The sequence below is a fragment of the Pseudorca crassidens genome, chromosome 1 (genome assembly GCF_039906515.1).
Source record: "Pseudorca crassidens isolate mPseCra1 chromosome 1, mPseCra1.hap1, whole genome shotgun sequence".
Classification (NCBI taxonomy): domain Eukaryota; kingdom Metazoa; phylum Chordata; class Mammalia; order Artiodactyla; family Delphinidae; genus Pseudorca; species Pseudorca crassidens.
The window spans coordinates 124,071,551-124,085,634 of record NC_090296.1 but is presented as its reverse complement, the minus strand read 5'-3'; the positions used below and the strand labels follow the sequence as shown (position 1 = coordinate 124,085,634).

Genomic DNA, 14,084 nt, shown 5'->3' with positions numbered 1-14,084 from the left:
ATAATATTTGCAAAGTAACCCAAGTTGAAAGATGTAATCTATTTCATTAAAACAACCACAAAAAAATATGAATAAAGCATCAGGATCTATGTGGTAAGGGAGTAGATGCTTCTGTGTGGCTTAAGAAGAACATTTTATTAAAAATATCTTATTGTTATAGCTTTAAGAGGAAGTCCTAGTGCTGGTCTAGTGCTGATCAAATCTCTTTGGAGAGAAGTCAGAGGCATATCCCTGGAGCCTGGTTAAAGGGCCTCACACAGGACAGATGGGTTCCAGCAGGCTAGCCTGCCTTTTCTCACTCCAATACCTCACACTCTCAGTGCTGGGGAAGCAGTCTGAGGAACTTTCCTGTGCCTCTTACCTGGTTATCTGGGTGGTTGACAGTGAAGTAGCCCACACAGACGATGACCTCATGAAGGAGGCTTTCGCAGGAGACGTGGCTGCAGTGGCCCAGTAGGGAGCTGGCGATGTGCCGGAATGCAAGGGACAAGCCCTCTGCCCCTACAATAGACTAACAAAGACAAGGAGCAGTTAGAACTCCCCAGCCCAGGGACAGCCAGGGCTGCAAATCACAAAACACACCTGGGCCCTGTGCACCTTCTGCCATGATGCCAGAAAAGCATATGAAATTTCTAGAGCACTGTGCTTAACAGTTCAGTTCAGGGATTCCTGCTCCAATAAACGACCATAATAAATGCAACGTTTAAACTGAAAAAAAAAAAAAAAAAAAAAAAAACCCAGAAAATAAAGCATAGCAGACCAAATGCCTGTACTACGTGGATCAAGACACTATTCACCTAAAGCATGAGTATTTATCCCATTTTTAACAAGGTATTTTTTTTCTCATTGCACAGTCTCACTGTAGAAAATTTGGGAAAATATAATAATACTAAAATTCACCTGTAAATCTACCATTTAGCTAACTTCCAATACTTTTTTTTTTTCTGAAGGAGAAAATATTTTCTTGTATGCAGGGATAAAAATATGACTCTAATTATTTACTTATGTTCAAATAGAAAAGAAATATAAATAACAATTAGTTATTCAAATAGCTCTTGTGCTCCCAAAGTAATGTAAAAAAACCCAACAACCTCCCCCTGCCCCCCCAAAAGAGCACAGAAAACAAACCATGAAGCCCCCTCAGCTATGAGGCTTCTGGGATCCTTTCTCGAGACAGTCAAAGGGCTGTTGGTGGTGGGCGACGCGGGAGGAGAGCCTGAGTCTGTCTGTGCAGCCTGAAGCGTCTATTTAATAAACATGTCAAACAGACAGAGCGACAGGAGGGCAAAGGGGAGAGGCGAGGCCCACAGAATGCACTCGCAGCCCACACTGGAATGAAGCACCACTGCCAGCCTGTGGGAAAAGGCAGTGTTTTAAACTCATCTCTTGATTTGAGGTCTTGGCTGGCTTGAACCAGGTCAGATACTTTGCAGCTTGGAAGTTTCAATGAATTCACTCTGCCTAACAGCCGGGGAGGCACAGTCTTTTTAATAAATACTGTTGAAACAAAATTACTACTAAATTTTAAGAGTGCCTTCTGTCTCCGTTTCATTGCACTGAGATAAAATGTTTTTCAAGCCCCAAAGAGACTTCAGGAGGGCCCTGCTCCTTTAAATCAAGTAGTGACACCTTCTCAGCTCAGCCCTTATTTAATTAGTTGTGTCCAGCTTGCTGTGACCCAGTGCCCTCTGTTTAACCTTCACTGATAAGAGCAGGTCAAGGGGCATGTAAGTTTGAATATAAAAATTAAACCAATTTATCAAGGAAACTATATTTCCTTTTTAGCCAGAATTAATTGCCAAGTCAGTACATTGATTTGTTTCTTGAGACCACCTTCAATTGTAAAAACTGTCAAAGTATATGCACTATACAATATCCGGGATCTCAAGGCCATCTGTGCCAATATGAATTCAGAGTGAAATCAGACTCTTTGCTGAAGGGAGAAAAATATTTTGACAGCCTTATTAGTATATAATGAAATGGAACCAGTTAAGAAAATATTCTAATGGATAATCTTTTGTGACTACTATGCGATGAGTTCTCAACCAAAACAATCACATAGGTTTATGGCTTCAAAGAAGGGTGCAGAATCACTGGGAATGTTGCATTTGAAACCTAACCTTTTGATTCAGCATCTGCAAGATGGTTTGGGTAAATTCTTCACCTTCAGAATATGAGTCAGTCCACATTTCCTGAGGGCCTACTATGTGCTAGTTAGCACAGTGCCTTTATGTAATCTCATTTAAACCTCAGACTTGTGAGGTAAGTGTTTTTAATCTCTATTTTACAAATGAGAAACTCAGTGTTAAGGATTCAAATGACTTGTCCAAAGTCATACAACTTGGTAGTATGATGGCTCAAAGTCAGGTCAGTCTGACTCGAGACCCAGAGGTCTTGATGAGGATGCTTCTCCATAACAGCTCTACAGAGATGCATTCTTGCGATGCACTGGGACTCAAACCGTCAACATGTCTTACACTGTCTTGTCTAACTCTTCAGAGGGTCAGACCATTTATCTCATTTCAGTTTTCTTCTTCAGTTCCTTCAATCCTCTCAGGCAATTCATAAATTGTCTCCCAGATTTTTTCTGAGCTCAGACCCATGCTGTACCTAAAATCTCTTTTCCTGTGCTTTATAAACATAGTTCCTGAAATCTCACTTTTGACAAGTAAGTTGTTTTAATGAACTAGAATATGAGTTTCTCTGACCATATCTATCATAAAAATAATACTTTTCTCCTAAACTCACCCATTGCTTTACAATGCAAATATTGTGTATTTGTATGCTATTTACTTGAGTATTGCACGACTGATCAGGTGTCTATCTATGGCAATGATGTCTATGTGGTCAGATGCTTTGCTTTAGCTTGCTCAACAGAGTGTAGTGGTTAGTTAAAAAAAAGGACTATAAATCTTTGACAGCCGTCCCACTGAGAGATGGGGCCTATGTCTTCTCCTCTTGAATCTGGAAGGCTTATGACGGATTTAACCAAGAGAGGATGGCTGATATGTAACCATATGACTTCTGAGGCTAGGGCATAAAAAAGCCATGCAGCTTCCGTTGGTTCTCTTGGAGCAGTTGTTTTCCAGGAGCTTCCTCTCAGGAAACTCCTACTGAGAACCCAGACACCATGATGTTTTGAGAAGCCCAAGTCACATAGAGAAGCCATATGTAGAGTCTCTGGCCAGTAGTCCTTGATGAACCTAGTCTCTGAGTAATCAATCCCAGGCATAAAACATGAAAGTGAAGGAGCCTCCAGATAATTTGAGCTCCCAGCTATTTGAGTCAATTTGCCCCTCTTCTCCATATTCCCCAACCCCAGTCATTCGAGCCCCTCAGCTGAAGCCCTACATTGTGGAGTAGTGACAAGCCACCTCCACTGTGAAAAGCCCTGCCTGAATTCTGGACTCACAGAATCTGTGATCATAAAGGTTGTTGTTTACCCCACTAAGTTTGTTTGTTTTTCAAATGTATAAAAGTAACTGGAACAGTAAGGTAATCATTGGTAGATGTATTAAAGGACCTGATGTTAGAAATTCTAGGTATCTGGGTCCCTGCACACACTGATGAAGCATAAGAGAAAAACATGTGCTCGACTTTGGGCACCAAAAGGATGGCAGCCAGGAGGAAGGTCCCTGAAGGCCTTCCTGGCCCATGCACTAGTTAAGGGGAAAAAGGTACCTGGGAACAATGTCTGGGGAGAGGATGAGAAGCAGTGATGGCAAAATTGACTAAAATAAGACAGGAGAGTCAGAACAGGGAAAAGGAAAAGAAGAAAAAGCAGGAAAGAATTAAGAGAAATATGGAGTAACAGGAAGGACAGAGAAGAAAGAAGCAAAAGAAGTGTTAGGAACCAGCCACAAAAGGACATTCCCCTGGGGAGGTGGGCATCTCACTCTAAGAATGGCTCGAACTCTCGAGTCACCTTGGTGTTTCTCCTGGGGTTGTGGCAAAAGCGGCTCAGGTAGGGAATATATTCTGGGCTCAATACAGCAAGGAGCTGCAGAGGAGAAGTCGTGGTTTCATCTTAGTTGGGCATGAAGGGCTCCAGAAATAGATTTTTGACTTTTCTAACATTATTGGCCATTGTGCCTAAAGGTCATGAGGGAGCAGGGCTGGTTGGAGTTCACTGGTTCTTTTGAGTAAGGCTGCACAGGCTGTGAGTTCATGGAGGGCTGGGGGTAGGGCAGGGACCGGGGGCTCCCTGACACTCAGAGTGACTGATGGAATAAATGGCTGACTTAATGTAAATGCTTGTGTATGACGTGGTGACCCCTGAAGCAGTATAAATCCTGGTCAGAAGACCCATAAACCGGGAGCTCAGGAACATTTTTAGGTATTTGCTTTTCATAATCCCTGGTAACAAAAGAAATCACTCTAGTTGGACCTAGCTGATGGGTAGCCTGCTGGTCTCCATATTCTGAGGGCATAAAATTAGCATATCTTGATTTCTAAGCTGTTTCCAGACGGAACACAATGGGGTTGGGTCTTCATAAAACACAAATGTTACGTTCAACCCAGAGGCAAGAACCATTGGCATTCTCTGGAGCAGGTACCTCTTGTTCTAGGTGTGGCTGTAAACTCTCAGAACTTTACATATTGTGTAGCTACCACCTAAGGCTAGTTCAAGTGCTTTGAAAACTGAAAAGCATTAACCCTAAGGAAGAGATTTCTGTTCTTATGATGGATAAACTAACTCTACAAAGTTGAAAGATACTGAATCCAATGATACGACTTACTAATTTCCAGTTGTGAAGAGAATGACAGGAAGACAAGAACTGCACATTTGTCACCAGCTACAAAACAGAAGTGTTTCTTCCATCTTGCGATGACCAAAGACCACAATTTTCATACATTTGTATCTCTATAACCTTTTTCCCTTTGAGCAAAGCAATTCATCTAAATTATGGGTTCATTATCTGCCAAGTTTGTTCCCTTTTTAATGAAATCACTTGACAGTTAATAAACTGAAAGAGAAAGTCTACTCCTTGGGGCTTGCTCTGTTCCAAAGGTTCAGTGTTTTTGAAAATTAAATTTCCTACATGAAAAACAATCTGTTTCTAAGCTGACAGTCTGGTGTTATAACATAAAGCAAGTTTTCTTTAGCTATAAAAACTTAGTATTTATAGGGGTTTGCACATTTAACTACACATGCACTTTACGTTGGATACAAGTCAGTTAAATCATTCATAGACAGTCATATCAATCAAAACAATTTATCTAATTTTGGTCGTGTTTATATAAGAAACCATTACTTTCCTTAATATTTAAATGTTTATGGTATGCTAATGCCTTTTCTAAAGAAATCAAGACAGAAGATTTATAAGTAGCAGAATGGCATAGGCTTGGGGCCATGGGTACCAGTCCTGGCTCAGCCATGTGTAACCCTGGGAAATTACTTAACTGCCAGCTTTTCCACCTGTAAAATGGGTATAATAATATTCTGTAGGGTAGTCATGAGAATAAATAAGAAAGCATATGCAAAGCACCTAATCCAGTTCCTAGAATACAGCAGCTTAATAAATAGTACGTATTATTATTCCCTGTATTGTAGCTTATTCCTTATGCCCCAATCCAGGAAAAGAACCTCTCACCATATCTACACAAAATTATTTACTCTTGGCTGGTTAACCAATTCCTGGTACCTGAAAAGCAGGCAGGTCAAGAGCTGCAAAGCTGTTGAAGAAACGTAAACTCTGAATGGCCACTTGGACTGTGTTCTGAGCGTAACTCTCCTTGGGACTAGAAGTGCCGGGGTCCGAGATTGTGCCATGGAAGAGGACACAGTAGAGCATATGCAGAACTCCAGCCAGGTCTGTGGCCTGAAGAGCAGCTGTCAGTCCTGTGGGATCCTGGCGATTATTGTCAAATATGCTGTGTGACCTGATAAGAAACATTCAACTTTTTAACAGAAATCTACTTAAAGGATGCTAGCATTTTTATAGGTCAAATGGAACATGACAAGCAGACCGTTAAAAGCAAACCATGTGAGTGGTGTAGTAAGGTAACAAGAAACCTCCAGGAGTAAATGCAGCCCTCCCCCCAACCAAGTGCACTGCGGCCCGCCCTTTTCTCCAGCTGGGAGACCGGGCTGCTGCAGCAGTGGCAACTGAGTACTCTGCAGCCAGGCTGAGGCTGCTTCCACCCTTTGCAGCCTAGATAGCCTCACTTTGTTTAGATTCCAGGCCTGGTGGAACTGGACAGAGTCCATGAGAGCTGTTGGGACTCAGAACTCAAAACACCATGGCTTCCTTTCTGGATACACAAGGGAATCTTCTCAGGGGAGGCAGTTACTGGGAAAGTACGAGGCCTCAAAAACCCAGTAGTGTGTTGGTATACCGTGACAGGGAGACACTTCAACTGCTTCTGAAGGCACAGTTCCATCATCAAGGAGTATTGGCAGGACAGGTTGTAGGGGCCAGGCTCTCAAGAACAAGCTAGTGCTGGGTTAGCTTTGTACAAATCACCTTGAAGTTAGCTTAGCAATTGTGGCAGGCAGTATGGATGAGCAAGAAGCAACGGCAGTGGCAAATGAATTCCTCAAATCAATAGGAAAGGAAGGGTTTGCTAAATCCACCTCACTCTGGAACTCAGGTATGCGTGAAGCATCTAGTGATCAAGAGCCTACAATTTTAGTAAATGTGGCTGCTAAGCATTCATTCACCCTTTTTGCCCCTAGAAACCATACCCAGGTTTCTCTCCCCTTCCCACAGCCAACATGCTTCAGGTGGGGCCCCCTTCCTATTCACTCTGGCTCAAGGGTATGTAGGTCTAAGGTAAGGGGAACATGGAGGGAGATTCTTGGGCTGAAATGCCTGGAAAGAAGCCCTCCCTTTTTCTCCACAGGTTTGAATCTGAAATGTAAGCTGCTGCAGCCATTTGTTCTAACCACTGCACAAATCCTCAGGTCTCTGGGCTGTTCCAAGTGGGTCAGTCACCTTTCTTCATGGGACACAGCTTTTTCTCAGGAAGGGAAGTTACAAGTCCCTGCTCAGTGTCTCCCTTTAACCTGGTATGATCTGCATAAAGCTGAGCAGAAGTGTCTTTATGTTTCTGCCACAGGATGATGCCCTTCCCTATTTAACACTAATATAGGTCCCTCCCATTCCTTTTTCTGTTGTTGTTGTTATTGTTCCTTTCAGCTGGAATCTAGAATGGGAGAGAGGCATTAAAGATCTATGCTTATCTCATAAATTTGCCCAGAAGCACTGAAGAGATGCCACTAAGTAAATATGAATTCGAAAGTGCTGGCTGGCAAGTTTCTAGTATCTTGTCTAGTTTTCTAATCTATAACTTTTTAAAGGGATTATATTATTCATTCTAATTTGTTAGTTTCATCAAAGTATAGTTTTATTCGTAACTGTGGTAAGCATTTGTTTCCTGAATGTGCACTATTTCTGATAGTCTAAGAATGTGGGATGACACTTATACTTGTTCTCTTCTTAAGAAAGCAGGTCTTATGAAATACTATCATCTCATTTGCATGGCAGGACCTGCTAAGTACATTCACATCTTCCACCCCGCCTCATTTGTAGTTCTTCATAGTTGGTAGAGAAGGTGTTGTTCTCCTCACTTCACACATGACACAACCGAGACCCTCAGAGATTCAGTGAGATGTTTTAGGTCATAAACATTTGTCAGTGGCAAAGGCAGGGGTACTACCAAGAACTGTTGACTCTTTAAAGGCAGGGCTTTGTCCAAAGACCAAAACATCCAGGCCAAACAGGAGGTGACCTCTTCTTTCGTCTCCATGCCTTTTCTTAAATCAAATCTCGGGGTTAACTGAACACTGTTAAACAAAGTACACAGACGTTGTAATGTAATCCTGATCATCACGGAGAGACACTTTCTGTCTTATGGGACTCAGTAAAAACAAAAAGTTAAGAAATTATATTTATTTGCTTACAGGCACATCTGAACCTTTACACAAACTGTTAGCTAATGTCATTTCAGTTCACCCTTCCTTCCTTCCTTCCATTATAGCCATGAGAGTTAGGGGTCAGACCCCGACTAAAGACGTGAGTAGAGATTAATGTGTCTGAGTTTATTATATAGATTCCAAAAAGGGGTCTGTGTTTGTTTAACAATGACTGCCTTTTAGAACCAATGACAAGTCAGAAGACATTTCTCCCTAAAGCTAATTTCTAATAGGCTTTCAGAACCTTGGGGATGAGTGACATCACTGCTGGTGACAACATTTTTTCTTCTTTGTGATTCAGAATGGTCACCTCCCCTTTACTGCCTGTGTTGCTTTTAAACTGATTATTAGCATATTCAAATGCAGATATTCAGGAATATAGCTTTATTATTTAGAAAACTTTGTAACAGTTAATCTTTGCAAGCATTTATGAAATGACATGAATTCACTGCTATTACTTGTTTAAAAAAATAAATTAAAAAAAACCCAGCAAGTGAAGATCATCAGAATAGTTTCTCTTCTCTCCACCCCACCCTATTTAGGAAAATACCAAACTATAAAATAACATAACTCAGGATCTTTTGCAATATTCTTCTGATGAAATAAAAATGTTGATTCAGAAAAATCAATTAAATTAGCATTCAAGAACTCAGATGTGGAAATGGTTCAAAATGTATATTAATATTGCTTTGTGGAAAAGACACTTCTAAAGTTAGCCTACAGAATATACAGGGTGGAGGGGAGGGGAGAGAGCTTGTCTGCTGCATTTGGCTTCCACAGAACTAATGTAGACATGAAGGGACTTTAGAAAATGTTTACTTTTGATTTAGTCTGAAATACGGATAATTTGTCCTTGAACAGGCCACTGGCTCCTGTTGGTCTTAAATGTCAGCTATAATCACTTTAAGCCTAAATGTTTATAATAAAAAAGTAAAAGGCCTTATTCATATCAGGCACAGGTTATAAAAAGTTTTCTTTTTTTAAATAAATTTATTTTTGGCTGCGTTGGGTCTTTGTTGCTGTGCGTGGGCTTTCTCTAGTTGTGGCAAGCGGGGGCTACCCTTTGTTGCGGTGCGTGGGCTTCTCATTCCGGTGGCTTCTTGTTGTGGAGCATGGGCTCTAGGTGCGCGGGCTTCAGTAGTTGTGGCACACAGGCTCAGTAGCTGTGGTTCGTGGGCTCTAGAGCGCAGGCTCAGTAGTTGTGGCGCACGGGCTTAGTTGCTCCGCGGCATGTGGGATCTCCCCAGACCAGGGCTCGAACCCGTGTCCCCTGCATTGGCAGGGGGATTCTTAATCACTGCGCCCTCAGGGAAGCCCATAAAGTTTTCTTTTAAAAACACATTGAAGATATGAAAAATCAGATCTGAAATTTTGTATATTACACTCTAAGATCTTCTCAATTTTACTGGATTTTAAAGTGTTTTTGTTTGGTCTCTAGGATTAGAGATCTTAGTGGCATATTCATTTCTGTTCATTAATTGTGAGATTCAATCAGGAAAAACTATAACTGGGCCATCAATATACCTGCACAGCTCTTGAAAACCCTACTTTGCCTTAAAGGAGAGTATAGTTGGGCAAAAAAAAAAGCAATAATTTGTGTGGGCATGAATCACCTGCCATCTGTTCTATCTTTGGTATTTTAAACCACTTATGTAACAGGCCTTATTTGGCCCAAAAAAGCAGCTGTGACAGTCGCACACACTATAACCCCCTTTCCCCATTTGTTCCTGGCTTGTTTGCTCTTGTATCCCTGGTCGCAGATTTCTGATTCGGTAACATCCACCCTGATCCCCTTCAGTGCCAGTATCTTCTAGACTGCTCTCCTAGCTTCTTGGATTTTGGCTTTGTTCCCTCCTTTAGATCTGGAATCCCAGAGGCATCTTATCAGAACCTCCCATTTTAGCCTCTGAATCCAGAACACTCCCCACAAAGGTCTGCATAGTGCTGGGAGTGGACGGAGTTAAGTCACTGTCCCTCCCAATGATGAATGTGAACTTCACTGTTCAAGGAGAAGTGAATTATTTCTTACAGAGTTATTCCAGCTGTGGGCTCTTATGTACTGGAACAGTCTTAGAAAGCTGACCTTCATCTAGTAACATCATCATTTATCAGGCTTTGTGGTGAGCAAAAGGGACATGATTATCTGTCATATATTCTCTATTGAAAAAGCCAAAGTACCTGTGCTCCAGCAACAGTGACCTGTGATGTATTACAAAATCAAGGAAGACCAGACCCCTGTCCTATAGAATGTTACAGTCTAATAGTGGCAGGCATGTGCATCAGCTTCCTATTGCTGCTGGAATAAACGATCACAAGCTAGTTGTTCAAAACAACACAAATTTATTCTCTTAAAGTTCTGGGGGTCAGAAATCCAAAATGTCTCACTAAGCTAAAATCAAGGTGTTACCAGAGCTGGGTTCCTTCTGTAGGCTGAAGGGGAAAATTTATTTCCTTGCCTTTTACAACTTCTAGAGTATGGTTGCTCCTTGGCTCCTGGCCCCTTCTTCCATATTCAAAGCCAGCAGCATAGCACCTTCAAATCCCTCTCTAATACTGACTTTCCTGCTTCCCTTTGAGATTACACTGGGCCCACGTGGATAATCCAGGCTACTCTCTCCATCTCAAGATCCTTAACCATTTCTGCAAAATTCCTTTTGCCATGTTAGGTAACACATTTATAAGTTCTGAGGATTAGGATACAGGTATCTTTGGCAGGGCATTATCTCCCCCCACCCCTGATTTTTTTTTATTGTGGTAAAATACACATAAAATTTACCATCTTACCTGTTTTTAAGTTTACAATTCAATGGTATTAAATTCGTTCATAATGTTGTACAACCATCACTACCAACCATCTCTTTAAGTCTTTTTTTTTTTGCGGTACGCAGGCCTCTCACTGTTGTGGCCTCTCCCGTTGCGGAGCACAGGCTCCGGACACGCAGGCTCAGTTGCCATGGTTCATGGGCCCAGCCGCTCTGCGGCATGTGGGATCTTCCCGGACCGGGGCACGAACCCGTGTCCCCTGCATCGGCAGGCGGACTCTCAACCACTGCGCCACCAGGGAAGCCCTCCATAACTCTTTCATCATGTAAAACTGAAACTCTATACTCATTAAACAATAACTCCCTATTCCTTCCTCCCCCTGGCAACCACTATTCTACTTTCTGTCTCCATGATTCTGACTACTCTAAGCATGTCATATATGTGGAATCATCATATAGTATTTGTCTTTTTGTGACTGCCTTATTTCACTTAGCATAATGTCCTCAAGTTTCATTCATGTTGTAGCATATGGCAGAACTTCCTACCTTTTCAAGGTTGAATAATATTCCATTATATGTGTATACCACATTTTGTTTATCCATCATCCACTGATGGACACTTGGGTTGCTTCCGTTTTAGCTACTGTGAATAATGCTGCCATGAACATGGGTGTATAAACATGTCTTCAAAACCCTGTTTTCAATTCTTTTGGATATATATCCAGAAGTAGAATTTCTCAATCATATAATAATTCTATTTTTAATTTTTTGAGGAATTGCCATAACATTTTCCACAGCATCTATACCATTTTACATTCCCACTAACAATGCACAAGGGTTCTAATTTCTCCATATCCTCACCAAACCTTGGTATTTTCTTTTTTTTTTTTTTAATAGTAGCCATCCTAATGGGTGTGAGGTGATATCTCATTGTAGTTTTGATTTGCATTTCCCTATCAACGACATTGAGCATCTTTGCATGTGCTTATTGACCAATTTGTATTTCTTCTTTGGAATTCAAGTCCTTTGCTCATTTTTTAATTGGGTTATTTTGTTGTTGAGTTTTAGGAGTTTTCCATAGTTCCTGGATATTAACCCCTTATCAGATATATGACTTGCAAATATTATCTCCCATTCTCTGGGTTGTTTCTTTACTCTGTTGATATTATATTTTGATGCACAAATCAAAAAACTTTTCATGCAGTCCCATTTGTCTACTTTTTCTTTTATTGCCTGTGCCTCTGGTGTCACATCCAAAGAAATCATTGCTAAATCCAATGTCAGGAAGCTTTTGCCCTGTGTTTTCTTCTAGGAGTATAATTGTTTTAGGTCTTACATTTACGTCTCTGATCCATCTTAAGTTATGGTGGTAGATAAGTGTCCAGCTTCATTCTTTTGCTTATGGATATCCAGTTTCTCCAGCATCATTTGTTGAAGAGACTGTCCTTTCCCATTCAATGGTCTTGGCACCCCTGTCAAAAATCATTTGGCTATAAATACAAGAGTTTAAGTCTGTGCTCTCTATTCTATTCCATTGTTATATATGTCTGTCTTTATGCCAGTACCACACTGTTTTGATTACTGTAGCTTTGTAGTAAATTTTGAAATCCGAAGTGTGAGTCCTCCCCCTTTGTTTTTCTCTTTCAAAATTGTTTTGGTTATTTGGGGTCCCTTGAGATTCCATATGAATTTTAAGATGGGATTTACTATTTCTGCCAAAAAAAAAAAAAAGCCTTTGGGATTTAGATAGGGAGTGCAAGGAATGTACAGATTTATAGATTGCTTTGCATAGTAATGACATCTTAACAATATTGTTTTATAATCCATGGTCATGGGATGTGTTTCTAATTTATGCCTTCTTTGATTTCTTTTGGCAATGTTTTATACTTTTCATTGTATAAGTCTTTCATCTTCTTGTTTAATTCCTAAGTATTTTATTCTTTTTGATGCTATTATAAATGGAATTTTCATAATTTCCTTTCCAGATTGTTCATAGTATATAGTGTATATAAATGCAACTAATTTTTGTGAGTTGACTTTGTAGTCTGTTACTTTATTGAATTCATTAGTTTTAACAGCTTTTTTGTGTGGAATCATTAGTAGTTTCTACATATAATATCATTTGCAAACAGAGAAAATTTTACTCCTTCCCTTCCAATTTAGATGCCTTTTTATTTTTCTTTTCCTCACCTAATTGCTTTGGCTACAACTTCCAGTACTATGTTGAGTAGAAGTGGCAGAAGTGGGCATCCTTGCCTTGTCCTGATGTTAGAGGAAAAGCTTTCCTTCTTTCATCCTTGAGTATGATGTTCCTTGTGGGCTTTTCACATATGGCTTTTATTATGTGAAGGTAGTTTCTTTCTATTCCTAATTTGTTGAGTGTTTTTATCATGAAAGGGTGTTGAAATTTATCAGATGCTTTTCTGTATAAATTGAGATGATCGTGTTTTTTTTCCCCTTCATTCTGTTAATGTGGTCTATTAAATTGATTGATGTTCATATGCGGAACCATTCTTGCACTCCAGGAACAAATCCCACTTGGTCATGGTGTATAATCCTTTAAACATGCTGCTGAGCTTGGTTTGGTAGTGTTTTGTTGAGGATCTTTAAATCAATGTTCGCAAGGAATATCAGTCTGGAATTTTCTCTCTTGTGGTGTCTTTGTCTGGCTTCGGAATCAGGATAATGCTGGCTTCATGTTAGAAAGTATTCTCTCCTCTTCAATTTTTTGGAGAAGTTTGAGAAAGACTAGTGTTAGTTCTTTAAATGTTGGGTACAATTCACCACTGAAGCCATCAGGTCCAGGGCTTTCCTTTGGAGACTTCTGATTACTGCTTCAGCCCCCTTATTAGTTACAGGTCTCTTCAGATTTTCTATTTCTTTGTGATTTAGTCTTGGTAGGTATTGTGTTTCTAGGAATTTGTCCATTTCATCTAAATTATTCAATTTGTTGGCATACGTTGTTAATAGTACTCTTGTATAGTCCTTTTTATTTCTGTAGAATTGGTAGCAATGTCCCATTTTCATTTCTCCCCCCCCCACCCAACTTTACCGAAGTATAACTGACAAAATTATAACATTCAATGTGTGTAAAACATGATGATTTGATATACATTGTAAAATTATTCCTATCATCAAGTTAAAACATCCATTACCTCATATAGTTAATTTTTTTTTTGGTAGAATGCTTAAAATCTACTCTTTTATAATTTCAATATACAATACTATACTACAACCATAAAAAAAAAAACACTTCAAGAATCTGAGTGTCATCTTTGTGCAGGGACCATGCTAATCTTTGTATCATTCTAATTTAGTATATGCACTGTCAAAGTGAGCACCCCATTTTCATTTCTGATTTTAGTAATTTCAGAGTTCTCACTCTTGTTTTCTAGCTGAAGGTT

General features: G+C 40.1%; 1 protein-coding gene and 1 pseudogene across 6 annotated transcripts in view; both read right to left on the bottom strand.

The window, feature by feature from the left end:
* SCAPER (S-phase cyclin A associated protein in the ER) overlaps positions 1-14,084 on the bottom strand; it is a 492,749-nt gene that overhangs the window by 39,647 nt on the left and 439,018 nt on the right. For 5 of the 6 annotated variants that reach the window (XM_067754830.1, XM_067754870.1, XM_067754838.1 and 2 more), the window contains exons 28-29: positions 5,646-5,883; positions 362-511 (exon numbers count right to left, since the gene is read on the bottom strand). In XM_067754830.1, the coding sequence (XP_067610931.1) occupies positions 362-511; positions 5,646-5,883 (388 nt within the window). Of the gene's footprint in view, positions 1-361; positions 512-5,645; positions 5,884-11,909; positions 12,153-14,084 lie in introns of those variants that run through there. The other variant, XM_067754881.1, reaches the window with a different exon arrangement.
* Positions 13,919-14,019, bottom strand: LOC137207299 (U6 spliceosomal RNA; annotated as a pseudogene).